Source organism: Talpa occidentalis, unplaced genomic scaffold (assembly GCF_014898055.3).
Source record: "Talpa occidentalis isolate TD23 unplaced genomic scaffold, MPIMG_talOcc4v2.1 talOcc4.11, whole genome shotgun sequence".
NCBI classification, from domain to species: Eukaryota; Metazoa; Chordata; class Mammalia; order Eulipotyphla; family Talpidae; genus Talpa; species Talpa occidentalis.
The window spans coordinates 32,394,570-32,414,228 of NW_023601104.1; the positions used below are offsets into that span (position 1 = coordinate 32,394,570).

The window sequence follows — 19,659 nt, forward strand, 5'->3', positions numbered from 1 at the left end:
AATGTTTAAGCTCGCTATTTGCTTCACAGGATTCATTTTTAAAATGTTCACTTCCTCCTATTTAGTGTTGGGTCACCAGAACTCTGTCTAAAGGATGAAATGGCCTCCTGCCTTCCCTCTCCTGATATTCTCTGGCCATCCAGTGCTGAAAATATACTTTAGTTGTTTGATATTCATTATTCTCAGTTTTATGATTCTCCATTTCAGTCAGATGATGGTTTCAGAGTGAGAGTTTATGTTTTGGGCAGTTTTCAGCTTGTTCAATAATCATTTTCCATTTGTCTTCCTAGGCACTCCATCAGTTTTACATTCCTTTTTCAGACCCACATGTTGAGAGAGAAAAGGACAAACTGAATGGCATTCCAAAATATGCCTGGGGTGGAGGGAGGACAGAAACAATGGCCTTTGGTGAAAGAGCTAGGTGGCAGAAAAGTAGAGGGAGTAAACGCAGGGGAGGCCGTCCTCCCCAAATGTTTTGTCATGAGAAAGAAGGATTAGATCTGTTGTCCCTGGGATAATACGGAGGATGGCACTATGGGGACCGTGTTTTATTGCCTTGTAGTTTTTATTTCTTTGAGTTTGGGCAAACTAAGAACTGCACACAGCAATGACAGGGATCTTCTCCAAACAGAACCGGTCTGATCCCTACCCCCTTCCGGGCTCCTGGGCTAAAGGTCCCACCCTTCACTTTACTGGTTCCATGTGCCATACCAGCCTTTTCTCATCCAAACTCACTCTCTTTTTTCCTATCATTTCCAACCTCCTTGGTTTCTCTAAACCCCCCCTTTCTCATTTTACTATCTCCTGCCACAGGGCCTTTTCACATGCTGCCCCTCTGCCTAAAATGGTCTTGCTTCTTCTTTTTTACCAAGTTAGCCCCATTCCCATTGATTACAGTTCAGTTCAAGCTACACTTTCTTAGGGAAGCCTTCCCTGACAGTCAAATTGCCCCCTGTTCAGTCCTCATATTATCATATACTTCTTCACTTATCTCAGTTAGTTTTAAACTTATTTATGTGATTATATGATTAAAGCTGCCCCCCCCCCATAGTCTGTAACCTCCCCAAAGAGATGCACTATGTTTCTTTTTGCTCTCTACTCAATTCTCAGCACTATCTCTGCACTGGCACAAAAGTATTCCTTAAATATTTGATGTAAGAAGTAGTAAAAAAAAAAAATAGATATATTCCAGTAGATGCTGGATGGTGGTGCCAAAGCTTTTAGAGAAGTTCCTACATTGGATGGATGAGATAAATATTAACCCAAGATTCTCTGATTGGATCAAACTATGACCCTTCCTGTTAATACTTGAGGATACTGCCATTTGTGTCACAATGTTTAATTAAAAAATTAGAAATTCTTGGTGAGCATATCAAGGGTGTTTCTATATTTTGGGAGAGAAGTTTGTTAGCTCTCTGTACTATATTAGACTATTTGCAAAAACCACTGGCATAATTTTTAGCCATTTTGCAAGTAACACCAATTTGATACATTTTGCAAATTTCTTCTCCCAGATTATCATTTGTGGTAGTTTTCCTTTTTTTATAGCTGTTGTTTTCACTATAAAATTACTATGTTTTCCTTTGTAATTGATTAGTACTATTTTGTGGAAATGTGTTCCAAAAGTACACCAATGTCTTATCCCTCATCAATTTCTAACCACAAAACCACTCATTACCAACTTTTCTGAATCAACCACTCCTGTCAAGGTGTCATTTTCTATACCATTGTTCTTTATACATGTATTAGCTGGCAGTCTATGGCAAGGAAGAGTTTTTTCTTCTCCATTGTTTATTTGCATGTATTCATGTGTGTATGCCACTTTGAATTTGTAAGTTTCTATTCATTTCAGTAAGTTATAGTTTGATAATTTCATTGTTTTGATGCTAAAGTTGTCCCTATTTGGGTAGCATGGAGACCCTTCAGAGTGGCTTTTGTGTACTTTTGATGTACTTTCTACCACCATAGGGTGTTCCAAGTTCATCTTACACTTCTCCTGCCCCACACCTAGGATCAACCCAGAAGTCTTGGGTCATTTTAGTGAAGGATGGCATTAAGATCTGGGGGTTCCACTGCTACATTGTTGCTGTAGTGTCATTGCTTCTGGTCTCTCTCAGTGGACAAAGCTTAGATATATGGGTGTTATATGTGAACAATAACCACATAAACTTATACAGGCAAGCATCTATAATTATTCCTATATCTATCAGAGACAGAGAAGGAGGGAGGAATGGAGGGAGGGAGGAAGTGAGGGAGAGAGGAAGGAAGGAAGGGAGAGAGGGAAAGAGGGAGCGAGGGGGAGAGGGGGAGAGAGAGAGAGAGAAAGAGAGAGAGAGACTGAAGTGAGCATAACCTCAGAACTGGATTACCTACTTGGTGCTTTTTTTCCTTATGGCCTCCAAGTTCAAAGAGCTTGCATCTCTTTATAGCCAGTATTTCCTTAGATTTGCAGTTGGGCTCTACATATTCAAGTCTCACAATCTTTGTGGTTTTATCCTTTTTTCCAGAAAATCTACTTAACCTGCCCACCTTAGCCTCTCTGCTTCCTGTCCTAACATTGCTTTCCTTGCTCTTCTTGTACTGTGGGACTTTGTGGGGTTAGTACTTGCCACCCTTCTTACAGAAAGTCTGGTGGATTTTAGGAACATTCACCATGTTTGCGAAAGTACTATCAGCATGGAAAGAAGCTATGTGTATATTTTGAAACTATGAGTTCCTGCCAATATCTTAATTCTAACCTAACACCTCAAAATTCTTTCCAGATTTCCCCTTTTCCACACTTAAAAGTAAATGCCTTCTCCAACAGTGAGAAACCCTAGTCTCTTTATCTTTAACATATTTACCTATTTGATTAATCTATTTATTTGTTCAATGTAAGCAATCTCCTTACATGCAGTCTTCTTCTACACCTGCCACACCTGTGCCTCCGATAGTTGGACAGAAACTTATCATTTGTGTTTTAAGTCTATATGTAATGCTCTTCATCATACTGAACTTTCAAATAGTCAAATGTAGGTCTTTTTCTAAATTACTCTATTACTTGGAGCTTATTCCTTTCTTGTCTTTAGTTTTCCCAGTTGCAAAATTAACTTACTTGACTTCTCCCCCTCTCCAGCTTTTTCTTTTGATTGAAGTAACATGAGTTCACAACACTGTATAGATTTCAAATGTACAGTTTCTCACCCCAGAAACTGCATTTGGTTACACCTCCCCTGCCACCAAATGTCCAGTCACCATCCACACCAACCAATCTGCCTCCTTCTGCCTATTCCAGCACCCACTCTGGTAACCACCATTATGTTGCCAGAGTCCAAGGATTTGTTTTTGTTTTGCTGGATCAACTGCTTCTTTTTTTAAAAAAATTCACAAATGAGTGAAATCATACAGTATTTATCTTCCTCCTTCTATTTCACTTAGCATAATCTCCTCAAAGTCCATTCAAGTTGTTGCAAGTAGCAAGATTTCAGCTTTTTACGACTGAGTAGCATTCCTTTGTATATATACACACCACATCTTCTTAATCCATTCACCCATTTTTAGGCATTTTTGTATAGCTTGGCTACTGTGAAGAGTGCTGCAATGAACATAGGGGTGTATCACATATCTTTTCAAACTAGTGTTTTCACATTGCTTGGGCAAATACCAAAAATGAGGATACTGGATCACATGGAAATTATATCTTCAGTGATTTGCAGAATCTCAATACTGTTTTCCAGAGTGGCTGTATCAGTTTACATTCTGTCCATTCTGTCCTTGTCAAAATTTATTATTTCTTGACTTTTGATAATATCCATTAGAACCATTGTGACATGAAATCTCACTGTGGTTTTGATTTGCATTTCCCTGATAACATAGCTTACTTAACTTCTGAGGAAATCTCCAATTTAAAAAACTTTTTATTTCAATAACAGTTTCATAGTGCTTACTTTTTATTCAAAATTTAATAGTAAGAATCTACTTCTTAGCAATTATCACAAGGAAATAGTCACAAAGATTTATGTACTCATATTAATCACAATACCAAAAATAGTAAAAAAATTTCACAAAGCTTAAATTCCAATAATATAATTTTTAAAGCAAATTATGGTAGATACAAAGAATAAAATACTTTGAAAACAGTAAAACTCATGTTTCTGAAGAATATTTAACAGGAAACTGTTCATAGAACAGTGGAAAGGTAATATATATTATATGATAATATATGCACTATGATGACTATTTTATTTTAAAATTATTTATATTCATATTCAGAGCAAAAAGAACCTTAAAAAATACTAAGATATCATAACCATTATTTCTGGATTGGAGTGTTGAGGATGTAATAGGCAGGGTAATGACCACCCCAAAGATGTCCATGTCCTAATCTATGAAACCTGTGAATATAACCCATACATTGGCAACATGTATGTGTGATTAATTTAAGGATCTTTAGATGGGAAGATTATCCTACACTCTCTAGGTGGTCTAAAGTAATCACAAGGGTTCTGCTGGCTTTGAAAATGGAGGAAGTGGCAAACCAATTGATATGGACAGCCTCTAGAAGCTAGAAAAGGCAAGGAAACAAAATTTCCTCTGGGGCCTGCAGGAGGGGGAAAAAAGCCCTATTGACACCTTAATTTTAGCCCAGTGAGACTTCTCACTTCTGACCCAGTAAGCCACAAAGTATACAGCAACTGATTACAGAAGTAATAGAAAGTTAATACAGAGAATGCTTTGTGCTTTCTGCATTTGCATTTTCAAAAATAAGCACACATTATATTTGCAATGAAAGCATATGATTAATGATCATTATGAATTTACACAGTATGTTATGATGTGAAAAGCACTTTCACATACATGATCTAACTCACATACACGTCTCATGATAGATATGGGAGGCAAAAAACTGAGGTGACTGCATCAATCTCAAATTCTTGCTCTCTAGTCCCAGGGGACCCCCATTACTAATCATGCTGGCATGGTAAGAGCAAAGAGAACCAAAAGCCAAAGAAAGATATGAGTGGTGCACCAGGAACAAGCCCACAATTGTGAATCAACTCCAGATAAGTGTGGAATATCCTGTCCACACTTAAGGAGATGAGACTTAAGGAGATGAGAGTGAGGTCTAGGGTAACAGAATGGAGGAACAGTTTGGGAAATGCAGAGTATAAGTATCGGGGATATCAAAAAGAACACAGGATTGCTTTAGAATACATGGATAAGGGTCAGTCCCAAGGAAACTGAACTGGGAGAAGCATAGTACAAAACCTCTCCTGCCAGTGGAATTATGTGCAAGATTCCAGTACCCTAGAAATGGGGAAATTGCAAGCTTGCAGAGACTCTGCGTGCAGGATACATGAAGCAACAGGTATCCATCCATGCAGGAGATCTGGTCTTTCCCCAGTAAGGGGAGGGGTTTTGCCTCCTTTGTGCTGGAGGGATTTAGCCCTTAAACAAAAAGTAACAGAAGCTATTTTCATAACCAGATAGGTCCTGGACTCATACCCTTCATGGACAGTGTGAGGTGGGTTCCAGGGTGAACGAGAAGCACCTACCGGAGGCTTTAAAGAGAGACTGACATGTTCAGTGACCAAATACCTCTGAAGGGCCTACGCTGGCCCTATGTTAGAAGCTGACATTCTCTGTCATGAGAAGCTCATTTAACATTTGTCATCCAGTTTTACTTAATACACCCATACACCTTTGTTTTTGTACACTTACTATTCTTAGATGTAAATACTACCTCTGTGAGATGTTTAAATCCTCTAGAAAATACACTGAACTTTTACCCATTTGGGATGTCTGGCACAATGGTAATCACGTGGCAGCCAATTAATTGATGGACTTTTGGAACTTCTGGATGATCCAGATATGGCGCACTTATCTACTTCTAGAAAATTCCAAAAGAAAGCACATGTTTATTGGATAGCTGTTATGTGTAAGTCATTATGCTAGAGAGGTTCCAAAGATGCAAAAGACATGGAAGTGCCTGACCTTAGAGAGACAGACTTGAGACCTTGGAGAGACAGACTTGAAAATGAATTATAAGAAAAAGCTTAAGTAGCAACTACACAGAACAATAAAAGAGACATCAAAAAGGTAACATCAATTTAACTGCCAAATGATTTGCTATGTGAATTCAAATGAGTGAGAGATCCCTTCTGCTTAGAGCAATCAAGAAAGATTTTTACAGAGTAGGTGGGATTTGAACTTAAAGATAATTAGGATTTTAAGGGAGGTAAGAAAGTACATTTCAAGTGGGAAAGAGGCAGTGAAGGGATGGTGGTAAGAAAGTGCGAAATAGTTATCAATAAAAACAGCAAATTAAGTTTTGCAAACATCCTATCTGACTTGCCACATATAAATATGCATTTATATATCATGTTTTATATAAAAGTCCCCAAATAAATATCTTGGCAAAGAGGCCGTCTTTGCCCAGTTCCCAAATTAAAAATGTCTTTGTTATTAGATAGCACAGTTGCGAACTTTTGAAATAACTGTATCTGTCATGAGCATTGATGGATGATTTTTTTATGTACTTTTTTTATTTTTATATTGTTGTTCATTTTTAAACAATATTTGCTTCCTCCCACGCCATCAGGTGTAGTCCCCATGGAATTTCCTTCCCCAATGCACCCGTGCACCAAGAGATGATTTTTTTTTTTTTTAAAGAAAGGGAGATGCAAGCTGGAAGGAAAGAGTACAGATGAAAAACGGCTGCAGACAACTAGCAATGGGTCTCTCTAGATACATAAGGAAATGAGACTTGTTACACGTACAAATTGTGAGAAAGACAAAAATGGAGAGCCTGATGTATATCAGAGCATATAAAAGAAACAGTTCTAAAACCTTTTCTAAGAGTTTCTCAATCAAAATATATCTGGGTAGAACAGAAGGAAAGGGGTAGGTGAAAATATGTTCATCATGCTGGGTAACGGGTTCTGGCACCCATCTTTCCACTAGCCAGCTGTGATCTTCAGACAATTCACTGGACCTCTCTGTGCCTTGTTTTTCCATTGACAAATGGTAGAATTCTGTCCTTTCTCAGAGGATGTTCTGAGAGGCTGAGCAGGAATAAGGTACTGTTCTTATTAAATCAAATGGCATAATCACATGTAAAACTATCACCCGAGCCCTCAGCAGGTTCTCAAACTGTGAGTGGAATCTGAATTGAATTAGCATTATTTTTAAAAGTCAGTGAACATTATCATCATCTCAAAGTGAGATATAAGCCTCAAAAATGAATACATTTATTTCAGAGACTGGAAAAGGACATGATCTACAAAAATAGCATAATTCCTTCTTATTCATTGCTATATTCTCAGCACCTAGCACCATGTCTAGCATAGGATAGATCCACAATAAATATTTATTAAATGAATGAATGAATACTGGTTCTGAGTCCCCCTCTAGTACTCTCATTTGCAAGATCTCCCTATCTTTGTTTTCAAGATATACAAGGGAAAACACCAAAGGAGCTCAGTGAGATTTGCTTTTTCTCTTTAGGGAAGGTATTTTATTTATATATAAGAAGGTTAACAGTGTATATCTAAATTAAACTTTAATAGGTCTTTGGTATAAACAGAAGTGCCTATTATTCAGTGTTTTTAAATGCTGCAATAGGCACATTGTTAATCACAAGTTAATACCTAGTGAAAGGAAAATAGATCCCAAAGGGTTTTGGAGCATTAAAGTAAAAGACCTGTCCCTTTAAAAGGTCTACATCTTTGTGTCAATGAAAGAGACCTGTAATATACTAGTAATAATAATGTTGATAGTGATGATGATGACTTCTAGAATAAGCACAAATGCAATGATGACAATAAATTTTACAGTGAAAATTACAGTTCTGTTTCTTAACACTGATAAGGGCAGGTAAGCTAATGGGCAACTTTCCTCTACATGTTACCATATGTGACAGTCCTTAAGTGTTCAGTTAACCCCATTTACCTTATAAACCTTGACCTTCAGAAAGATTAAGTCCAAGCTTAATTAGCTCTTGGGTAGAACTTTAGTTGGTCTACATAAAATAGACCCAGTTCTATTAACGTCCAGTCATTCCACACAGGACTTCAGATGCCCACTCCCATCATGGAGATAACTGCTTCCTCTTGAATGAAACCCATGCACTTCTCTCTGGACTTTGGGGGTCTTTAACTTTCATCACCAGCATCATAAACAGGATAGGGCAAATCTGGGCACTCACACAACAACCTTTATTTTACAGGAGGTGCCACATTTCTGTAGGACGAAGGAGGGCAGTGGATAGGAGGGAAAGAAAAGACTCCCCGCTAATGAAAAGAAAGGCCAGACGATTCCCTGCATACATTGGGTTAATAGCTCATTCTCCACCACCACAGAAACATAACTGAGTGGCTCCTTCCTACTTCTAGCTTTCAGCTGTGGTCAAGACATTTTGTGTGACAAATTTTCCCTAGCAAAGTTGTCAACATTCATTTTTACAGTAATTTTTCCTGTACCATAATGTTGGGGTGACAAAATACCAGGTAATTTTCTTTGGGTCTTACCTACTTCTTAAAACAGCCCTGAATCAGCCCCCTCCATCATGTGGTACCAAATGCTTGTGACACTGATCATGTCCAAGTACTCTTCAGGACAAGCAAGTTGGCCTGCCTGGTGACTCCCATATTCCACAACACATTCACAACCTGCCTCCCACATGCCATCTTCATTCCTACAAATTTCCTTTCCTTTCTTTTCTGTCAGTATACAATTTCCCTGCTTCTGAGATATTTCAAAATCCCATTTTTTTGTGGAAACCCACCTAAATTAATCCCCCACCTCATTTCAGTCTCTCAGAGCTAAGATATAGTATTGATGGCCACAGTAATTATTAATTATAATATTATTTATTGAATTTTTATCAAGTACCAGAAACTATGATATATATTTTACATGTGGTATTCCTAATCCACATGCCCTGGAAAGAGGGTATCATTAACCTCTTGAAGAAACTGAGGCTAGAATGTCATGTTCAAGGTCACATAGCTATGAAGTGGCAAATCCAGGAATCAAGCCATGACTTAGTCAGCTACCAAGCCTATGCTCTTTCTCTTACAGCAGATACTGTGGTACAGCACTGAATTTATGGTGACTTCGTTTTGTAAGTCTCTCCCCCCTCCTCAACCACCATCACCAAAGAAAATCGATGATTCTTTTGTATATCCCCAATATGCTTGTTGAATTGAGCTGAACAGCTTCAAGCCAGAAAACACATCTCCTATTTTTTTTAATATATTCTATCCTTGCGCTCAGCACATAAGGTAATCATTAAATGTTAATGACTAAGCGAAATGGAATAAAATCAGTGTTGTGGTAGCCATTTTTAAGCTTTAAAAGTTTAAATGAGCAAGCCCATACACAGCACCACAGCTGGGAGTGCCATATTGCCATTAAGCCAGAAGGTGGATTCACGGGATGGGAACATTGAAAACAGACACCACAAGAATGCTTGACTCAGTTTTCCAACCACTTTCTACAAGTAGCTACTCTCTTTCTACAAGTACTCCTCTTCCCCACCTACCCCCACCCCCAAGATAATGTCACAATGATTAACCTGTTCGCGAGAAATCCTGGGGGAAACCTGGTTATCAGAGGAGTTTAGAATAACCACTAAGTATTGGGCCAAGGTTGGAGGTGATGTGGACAATAGGGAGAGTCATTCATTCCTGTCTAGCAGTAACAAGTGGCAGAGAAGTGCCGTCTAGATTCTGTGAGGGGCTTTCTCTTTTGGTATAAATGCCTTTGTTCTTATCATTAGATTGATGAAATATAATCGCACATTCCACCACATATGGATATCAAAATGTGTGTTTGATGAGGAATAGTGTCTTATGCTAATTTCTGCTTCCTTTTGCTTTCTTTGCTCATAGCACAAATTTTCCTACTTTTTGCCAAAACCTTACTATGTAGCTTTTTAACTTAATTAAATATATAGGCAATTACTGACACCATCTGTCTTCGTAGAAAAAGAACAAGAAGTGACACAAAAGGCTGGGATTCTAAAGAAAATATTTAGCAAGCAAAATCTTTAGCACCACTACAGTTATATTTATTTTTAGAAGCCCTTATGTTATTTTAAATCATTTGTGTATTTTAGAAAGAATGGATTTGAGCCATACTTACAATATTGTGACTTTGGTATGATTTTTTAAAAAGAAAATATCAAGTAATCCATTGCTTTTTCAGTAAAACAAAAACTTAAACATGCCGTTGAACATCTGTTACTAGTACAGTCTAACACAGCACTTAAAATCCTTTAAAATCCCTGAAAACCTTTATAAAGTTACATGAATCTTTTGCATAAATAGAACTGTTTTAACAATATGTATATTCCTTTAAACATACAGTTTGCTTTCTTAAACATAAGATTCATTGTGCTGCCTATTATTCCAAGTCCTTATAAATAAATACATGAAATGGTTTTGCTTCTGGAGGGAGTCAATTTCCCACTACCACACCACCTTCTTAGTCCACTCCAGAAAGCCTACTTATTTATGTCTTTTTTTTTAACTTTTTTCAATTTCCTCACACCTGTATTAATATGTAAATGTTATCAAACCAACCCACTGAAACTTGATCAATGGCTAAGTCCACAAACCAATACAATATACAAGGTCAAGTAAAAGGAAACACACCTCCCAGAGGGGAAACACAGGCAGGAAATCGAGAGGAATTACAGAGACATTATAGGAGGTTCCAATGGGAACACGGAGTTCCTCTGACATTGGCAGCTACCACCCAGGAGGACACTTAGAGTCTCCTCAGCTCTTCCCTGAACTGGAAGGAGCAGGCGTGAGCCCCACATCTCAGCCACAAAGTGCTTTGCCCTCTGTAAACAGAAGTGTGTAAGACAGGAGGACATCTCTAAAGAGGCTCACTATAAACAAGAACTTTCAAAGAAATAACTATAAAACTTCCATTCATCTTAAAGACCTATGGCATACCAAATAATACGCTATCTCAGATTAGGGGAGGGAGGAAAATCACTGTATGTATTTTGTATTTTATTCACTTGTTGGTGAAGGAAATATAAAGAATTTTCACAATTCTTTTCTGCAAATTTCTATGAAGAATTTGCATTAAATGCTTATCAAACACAAGTAGTGCTGCTGTCACTTAAGAACCACCTAGTAGGGCCTCCCTGGTGGTGCAGGCTGCTGAGCGTAGCACTGTGAAGCTGTCCGCAGCCTCTGCAGTGTGGGTTTGATCCCTGCCAGCCAGGGAGATACCCACATGGCACAGCAGACCTCTCCTGTCTCGCCTGCTGCTCCCCTCAGCAGTGTATTTCAGTCAGTCTGCCTGTTCTGTTCCCCACTCTGTCTCTGGTGAATCCTCTCATCCTCCCTTACCTCTGGCCTGTACCCTGGTTCTTGTATGCATAAATAAATAAATCTTAAAAAAAAAAAACCACCTAGTATGTTCTCCTGAGAGTAAACTATATGTTAAGAAACAGTGCACTGAATTTTAGAAGAGAGTGGGAGAAGAAGGGGAAGGAAGGAAAAAGAAAATAGCTTCTTTTTTTTTTTTTTTTTTTTTTTTTAATAGAGGCATGCTTTATTTATTTATTTATTTGTTTGTTTGTTTTGTTTATACATGCACTGGGTACAGTCAGAAGCGCGGGAGGGTGAGAGAATTCACCAGAGCCAGAGCGGGGAGCAGAGCAGGCAGAAGGACCGAAGTACACTGCTGAGGGGAGCAGCGGGCGGCAGGAGAGGTCTGCGCGCCATGTGGGACCCTCCTCCAGTGGCCGGGGAGCAGCCGGGGATCGAACCGGTGCCACAGAGGCTGCGGGCAGCTTCGCAACCCAGTGCTCAACCGCTGCGCCACCAGGGAGGCCCGAAAATAGCTTCTTTAATGCTGATTCTTTCATTCACTAGAAATTGGACCTTCTGACAAATGGTATCAGAGAGGGCCAGTCAGTAAAAGCAGTCTAAGGAATAAACCTCAATAGAAGGGAGGCCTAACATAGCAGCAGAGTATGACAGGTTTTCCAGAACTGAAGAACGCTATTCAGGTGAAACTGAGGGATGATTTTAGTCAGCAGTTACTCAAATGGAATTTTTCCAAGGGTCCTTAAAGCTCCACCCATACATTTCTGGAAAGTGCCACAGGACTTTTATTGATCATAGGTAGGAACCTTGGCATTTTGCCTACACTAAAGGACAATATTTCTTTCTTTTTAGACAACTATTTTATTATAGGCTCTCAAGTGTTTTACAAATAATGGGGGAAGATGGTAGAAAGGTGTTCAGTGACTTGCCAAAAATCCTTCAGGGGCCTCCCCTGGTGGCACAGCGGTTGAGCACTGGGCTGCGAAGCTCCATCCCCTGCCACCTGCGAGGGTCCCACATGGCGCGCAGACTTCTCCTGCCCCGCCCACTGCTCCCCTCAGCAGTGTATTTCTTTGTCAGCCTGCCTGTTCTGCTCCCCTCTCTGGCTCTGGTGAATTCTCTCACCCTCCCGCACTTCTGACTATACCCAGTGCTTGTATGAATAAATAAATAAATCTTAAAAAAAAAAAGTCCCTCAGTAATTTATAGACTTCAGAACCATGGAGAAATTGGTGGAGCTTCTGGATGTTACTGCCAGCACCTCAGTGCTCTCTCACATTTTACCAAGCATTTGCTTCCTGGCCAGGCAGAGAATCATCCCTGAGCTTTCAAACACAGCAGAAAACACCTAGACTTCAGTATTAGGCAAACCTGTATCTTCATTCTAGCCTAAAACTTAGCTGTGGAACTGGCACATTACTGGGTTCTTTCAGTCTGCATTTCCATTTCTATAAAATGGGGATGTGAATCTCTACCTCACAAGATTGCTAGGAGGATGACATGAAAAAATACCAGGGTACCTTGTACATAACAGACCCTTGATTTACATTAATTACTCTTCCTTTTTCCTTCCTCCATGTGGCCAAATAGGCAGTTTTCTTGATATTGCTACCATCTCAAAAGACCCTATTGGATTGTTAGGTGCTGAATCAAATACCAGTCCATAGACAACAAAGACAAATCTAGATCCATCTCTCAGATAACCAAAAACAAAGCTTCCTTTATGATAAACATGTACTATCTAGGGCTCAACTCTTACCATCACCAAATTAGTCCAAACTTATGGAGTACTAAGTTAACTTGATGCAAATGAGGAAGTGTCCCTAGAGGAGGCATAAGGCTTGTAGGGTGCCCTAAGCATAGATGGCAAACTGAGATGCTGGAGGAGGGGGAGAATGAGCAACAAACAGGAAAGAAGAAGGGAAGTGGAAGTGTCTAGGATAAGCTTTCCTGTGTCACATGCCTACTTACCTGACCAGTCCTGCCTCTCTTCTGGATTTGACCATGTCAGCCCCACTCAGCCCAGTTGCTGATATAACATGAAGGCCTATGGTAGGGAGTAGGAGGAATTGTACTGGCTTTTAGAAAAGTGACACTGTATCTTCACAACTAATTGCATCTTTTGACAGATGCTAATACATTATCCTTTGTCCAGCCCTGGACTGCTTATTAAGTTGCAGGTTTTAACTCTTGCTGGACATTCATTTGCTTTAGTGTATGTAGCAGATATTTTTTAACCAAATATGGAAAAGCTTTTTAGAGTACAGACTTGAAAGTACCTAGAATAAATTGAAAGAACAGTATAGGGGTGGGGGGTATTTGAAGGGGCTTATATGAGGCTTCCTCATTCAGTAGTTATACACACCACTAGATCCAAACAAGTGGCCATACAAATTGTATCGTCTTTCCTTGAATGGGTCTCCTGGAGACTGTGTGTGTATCTTTATTGAGATACCACATGACATAACACTCACCCTTTTAAAGAGTATGCTTCAGTGATTTTTAGTATATTCATAATTATACAGTCATCACCATTATCTATTTTTAGACTATTTCCCTTACCCCAAAAAGAAACCCTGTACCACCAGAAATCACTCCCCATACCCTCTTCCATCCAGCTATTGGAAACCAATTGCTGCCTCTATGGTTTCTCAATTCTGGACATTTCATATAAATGGCATCATCATAGATAGTTTTTTGTGATAGGTTTTTTTCCACTTAAAATAATTCTTCAAGGTTCAACCATGTTGTAGCATGTATCAGTGCTTCATTCCTTTAACAGGCTGAATAATACTACATTATATGCATAGACCACAATTTGTTTATTTAATCATCAGTTGGAGGACATTTGGTTTGCTTCCATATTTTGACTGTTGTGAATGATTCTACTGTGAACATTGCGTACAACTTTTTGTATGAAAACATTTTCATTCCTCTTGGTTACATACTTCAGGAGCAGAATCAAAGGATCATATGGTAAGTCAAAATTTAGCACTTTGAGGAACTGCCACACTGGTTTTGTAAGTGGCTCTACCATTTTACAATTTCACTTGCAATGTGTAAGGGTTCCAGTTCTCCATATCTTTGCCACTACTTGTTACATTTTTTTTTTCTCTTAGCCATCCTTATGGTTTAAAGTAGTATCTCTTCTGTCTCTGTTTTAAAGGAAAGATTTTTAACTTGCGCTACTTAATTGAATCATCCAACAAAGATTTAATATGCTCTGCTAGGTATTGTGCAGGGTGCTGAAAACATATTGTAATAGAAGTCCCTGATCATGGTCAATTCTCTCTGTGAATTTTCCAAATATAAACAAATTCACCTTTGACTTAAAATCCAGAGCTCTAAGTTCTGGTCTGAACTGTGCTTTTGACCAGGTCTTTTTCCTTCTTGGACCCTCGTGTCTGGGGCTTGAGGGGAGGGGAACAAGACCAACACTAAGGCCGTAGCTCTGATAGCTCCCGTTTCTCACCTACATATTCTGCAACTAAGATGGTTCTTTTTAAACATTCTGGCTTACTGAAGATGTCCAGAAAACTAGAAGGGAAAGTGAACTCTGCTGCCAACTCACTGAAGGGTCAGTACTGCAAGTTCATCCTCATCTCACTGGGCACAGGAGCCCTCCCTCATTGAGCTATAGAACAAGAGCTTCCCACTTTGAAAATCTATGTAAGAGCCTTTTGGAGTTCATTTCTATAACTTTAAAAAGAGCACTTCTCAACTCAGCAAATCATTCACCAGTCCTGACATTTATAGCCTGAAAATTAAAGAAGGAGAATGACTATCTACAGCATGTGATTATTGTATTGAATTACCATGGAAGAAGCATATACAATTACTAGTCCTAGAACCTGTAATAGGTTATAAAAATTGGGCTTTTGTGTTTATTATAGTTTAGTGCTTAATGTCAAAATAAAGTGGTCTTCCAAAAATTAATAATAAAAGAAGGAGGAAATACTTAAAAAGAAACTAGTATGTAATTCTGTACCTTAAGAATACAAATAATCTTAGTTAGGCCATCACTCTTGAAAGGAATATAGAGAAGACCATAGATTTGTAGAGATAGTGGAAGAAATGGAATTGAAAAAGGAAGCAGAGAAGGTAAGAGTTTATTAAAAGATCTGTGATTTTTTTTTTTTTTTACAAAAGTGAAAAACACAATTGCTGATGATGTAGTTTTAAATTTCAATGCTTCTTATTTTGGATCCCCAAGTTAATTTTGAATATAATTCCTGCATGTCCTGAATGAATTCCCACTTACAAAAATGCTTTTGGTGCTATGAAGAAATTGAGCTATTAATACTGGTAATTGGGTGTCATGGAAAGAGCTGGACTAGGAATCAGGAAATCTGGGTTTCTATTCCAGCTCTCTCCCCAAGGGAGGGTCCTCAGCGAATAAGTTCACCTCTCAGAGGAGAGAACAATTGAACATCATTTTAGGTTGGCCAGGGCCAGGGTTTAGGGCCTCTCTGGCTTCTGAATATTTTAAGTTTTAGAGATTCCATCCCCCTGCATTATAGCAAATGCAGTAAATGCACTCCTGTGAGATATGATTAATCAAATATGTGTAATAACTGTTGCATGTAATAGACACCTCAATTGTGTTGATATTTTTAAAACATTTATTATTGTTTTAGATTTTTCTGTTCATATTTGGGAGTCATGTCTTTTTCAGAAGCCAAATATTTCAAGAACCTTAGGAAATCATTCAGGCCCTAGGCATGGTGGTAGCTCTGACTGCTAAGTGAAATGGTGGAGACTTTTTTGCTGCTTTGGGTACCTACAGACTCCAAAGACCCATATAAGGCGGTATTCAGGGTGGGTGGTACAAAGAGTGGAAGCACTAGTTGCTCAGAGACGGCCTCATGAATTCAAATCGTGCCCAAAAGAATAAACTGGATTGATAAAGACAGAAGAGAAGGCCTCCAAGATGAGTGTTGAGAGTCTCAGGTGTTGATCAAGGCCCAAGATGACTGCTTCACCATGAAACTTCCTAACCATAATCTAGCACCTACGCCTCTCCAAAACACTGGGCTATCCCAGAAGCAGCCACTAGGTGGCAACATGATAAGAGGCTGCAGTCTCCTCTGCCTATTGTGTTTTTTTTAATGTAATACAAACGATTCTTTCCAAATATCATAATCATATTAATAATTTACTAACTGAAAAATTTTTACAATGCAGTGTGCCAACTTCTTGAATACTGAGTATCAGTATAATATTAAGTATCAGTATATTTACCACAATGAAGCTCAGTACTTCCCAGTATGATTCAGTGATCGAAATGGAAAGAGATGTCATTTGGTAGCTGCCTAAGAAAGTATGTTCTCTGTATAATGGCTGGGATTTTGGAACCTACTTTTTTTTTTTTTTTTTTAATTTTTTCTAGAGGCATGTCTTATTTATTTGTTTGTTTGTTTGTTTGGTTGGTTGGTTTATACATGCACTGGGCACAGTCAGAAGCGCGGGAGGGTGAGAGAATTCACCAGAGCCAGAGCAGGGAGCAGAGCAGGCAGAAGGACCGAAATACACTGCTGAGGGGAGCAGCGGGCGGCAGGAGAGGTCTGCGCACCATGCGGGACCCTCCTCCGGTGGCCGGGGAGCAGCCGGGGATCGAACCGGCACCGCAGTGGCCGCGGGCAGCCTCGCAACCCAGCGCTCAACCGCTGCGCCACCGGGGAGGCCCTGGAACCTACTTTTAAATAATATTTGAGATGAGGCAAAAGTGTTCCCCAACTCTAAGAAGGAGAAATATGTACTTGAAGTAAGTACAAGCGAGTTCTTACACCTGGACCTGACTCTACTCCTGGCCATCACACCAGGAAATAGGCAGGACCATAAAGATTTGTATCTGCCAGGTCCTAGATTCACTCTTGAGTAATAGATTCACACTTGAGTACTAGATTACTCATGTAGTCAAGTAAGCCCTCAGAAATAGAGACCATCAGATCTGTTAATAGGAATTAGCAATTAGCAATTTCTTGTTTCAACAGACAAGGAAGCTGAGTTCAGAGTGGAGGAGAAAATTAAGATCATACACTTGGTAAATGGCAAAGCCAACACTCCCAGTGAAGTCCTAACTCTGCCCAGTGCTCTTCTCAATCCAGCCAGGCCACCTGCCTCCATCAAGGCACAGGCCTCTGCAGTCCCCATTATCCTCAAATTGCTATATTCCCTTTCCTCTGCCAAGCTGCTCTTATCCTTTCAACCTTGTTTCATCTTAGCCTATATACAATGAGAGGCATTGCCTCTAAGGAATTCCTCAGGTCTCCAACCAAGGAGACCAGAGAAAAAGATGCCTCCCTACCAGGGAATGATTCTGCTTTATCCCTACAAACTACCCAAGCTCAGCAAGGGGTTAAGGTGGCGCAAGGGGTTAAGACACAACCTATGAAGCTATTCATAGCCATTGCAGTATGAGTTTGATCCCTGGCCAGGGAGCTACCCACATGGTGCAGCAGACCTCTCCTGACTCACCTACTGCTCCCTTCAGCAGTGTATTTCAGTCAGTCTGTCTGTCCTGTTCCCCACTCTGTCTCTAGTGAATCTTCTCACCCCCCACACCTCTGGCCTGTACCCCAGTTCTTGTATGCATAAATAAATCTTTTTAAAAAAGAAAAAAGCTCTTCCTCTAGCAGTCTGGCCTACTCAGTACATGATCTATTCCATCTTTCCATTTTTCAGGGCAAAATTTCTGAAGACACCCTTAATTTCTCTTACTCTCACACCCTGTATCCAACCTTTCAAGAGTTCTAGTTTTGAAATACATCTATAATATGACCACTCCTTCCAACCATTACCATGCCATCCAGATACCACCATCCCGCACCCAGATCACTGCAATTAATTGCCAGTCCACTGCAATAGCCTCCCCATTTCCATCCTTGCCCCCAGCAGTTCTTCTTACCACCACCAGAGTACCATTTTAAAATATGAGTTAGATCATTTTAATCCTCTGCTCAACACCCTCCAATGGACTCCTGGCCTCCACAATTGTTAAGTAGGAAATATGCCTTAGGTTCTGCAAGGACAGAGGGTACTTTGACCTACCGTCGCTGTGCTACCCAGCCAGCAACAGAGGCACAGGGCACGTGGCCTGGCCTCCATAATTCAATCATAGTTGTAAGGAGTCACGGTCTGACTAAGGGCTTGATTCTAGGAAGAATCAAGTGGTCCAATGGTGGATTTCCTGTCAGACTGGGACTGTGAATTAAGACCTGGGCAGTGAGGTAGTCTACACATGCTCAGCCAAGACAGGCTGCTAAGGAGGATGGGCTGTGCATGGCTCAAAAGCCCTGATGGCATTTCTGTGATGAGTGGATTCCTAGCACTGCATCTCTCAGTCACCTTCATTGGGGGATCTGCCTTTTAAAAAATTCTCCATGAGGTGGCAAGACCAAAGAACTTTTTTTGCAGTTGGAGACAGTCACAGAATGCAGGGCCTGAGCACATCTGCCCACATCTGCATGCTCTACCACCCATCCATCCTGCCTGTCACGGGAAAGAGGCAGAAGCAGCAGGGGTGAGCAGGCGGCCTCCATCTGCCTGGATCACCTAAGGCAAAAAGGACTCCACACCAGGCCTCTCTCCCATACCTCCCCACATAGAAGCATATTATTCTCTTTTCATTCCAAAGCTTGTGGTCCAAACAGGACCCAGAACCTGAAAACAGAACAACTCTGGGCAAGCTCACCTCTGCCTTCTGGCTCTCACATGCGTGTTTAAAAGCAATGAGGCTGTTGCTGTGTCTTGGCTGCCTTCTGCCCTCTGTTCTGCCCATTCCGTCCCAGGTCATCAGGTCAAGGCAGTAGAAGCTGAGACCTCTGTAGCCCTCTTCCACCCCACCCTTACAGTCCTCCCCCTTGCAATGGGCTCTTTCACAACCAATCCAATAGAAATAGAAAGTTACATTAATTTTCATTTTAAAATATAACCAAAAAAATCTATGAAAATAGTTTCAAGTGTTATTTAACCCAAGATAACCAAAATATCATTTCAACATGTAATCATTATAAAATATTACTGAGACACTTCACATTCCTTTTTATCTCCTCAGTCTTCAAAATCTGATGTGTACTGTACATTTATAGCACACCTCAATGACCAATCACTTTTCAGATGCTCATGTCAGTGGCTACCAGATAATTTGATTTAGAATATCCAGGAAAGTATTTTTGCAAAGCTGAAGTCATATTGCCTACACAACTTAATATTCCCCTCTTGCTGTTTTGTATATCTTCCTACATCATCAAAAGTTATTCACAATCATTATCTCTAATGATAATATCCCATCATTTGGATGTATCATAATCTTCATAATCTTCTT

The 19,659-nt window shown here is 39.8% G+C and overlaps 1 protein-coding gene and 1 pseudogene across 7 annotated transcripts in view; one reads left to right on the plus strand and one right to left on the minus strand.

Annotated features, from left to right (window-relative positions):
* Positions 1-19,659, plus strand: part of IQCH (IQ motif containing H) — a 207,870-nt gene that overhangs the window by 153,807 nt on the left and 34,404 nt on the right. The window contains exon 18 of one of the 7 annotated variants that reach the window (XM_037502781.2): positions 9,061-9,210. The exons of 5 other annotated variants lie outside the window; for them this stretch is intronic. In XM_037502781.2, the coding sequence (XP_037358678.1) occupies positions 9,061-9,183 (123 nt within the window). In that variant the 3' untranslated portion in view covers positions 9,184-9,210. Of the gene's footprint in view, positions 1-6,580; positions 6,768-9,060; positions 9,211-19,659 lie in introns of those variants that run through there. One more of the 7 variants, XM_054688289.1, reaches the window with a different exon arrangement.
* Positions 2,323-2,655, minus strand: LOC119239504 (60S ribosomal protein L36a-like; annotated as a pseudogene).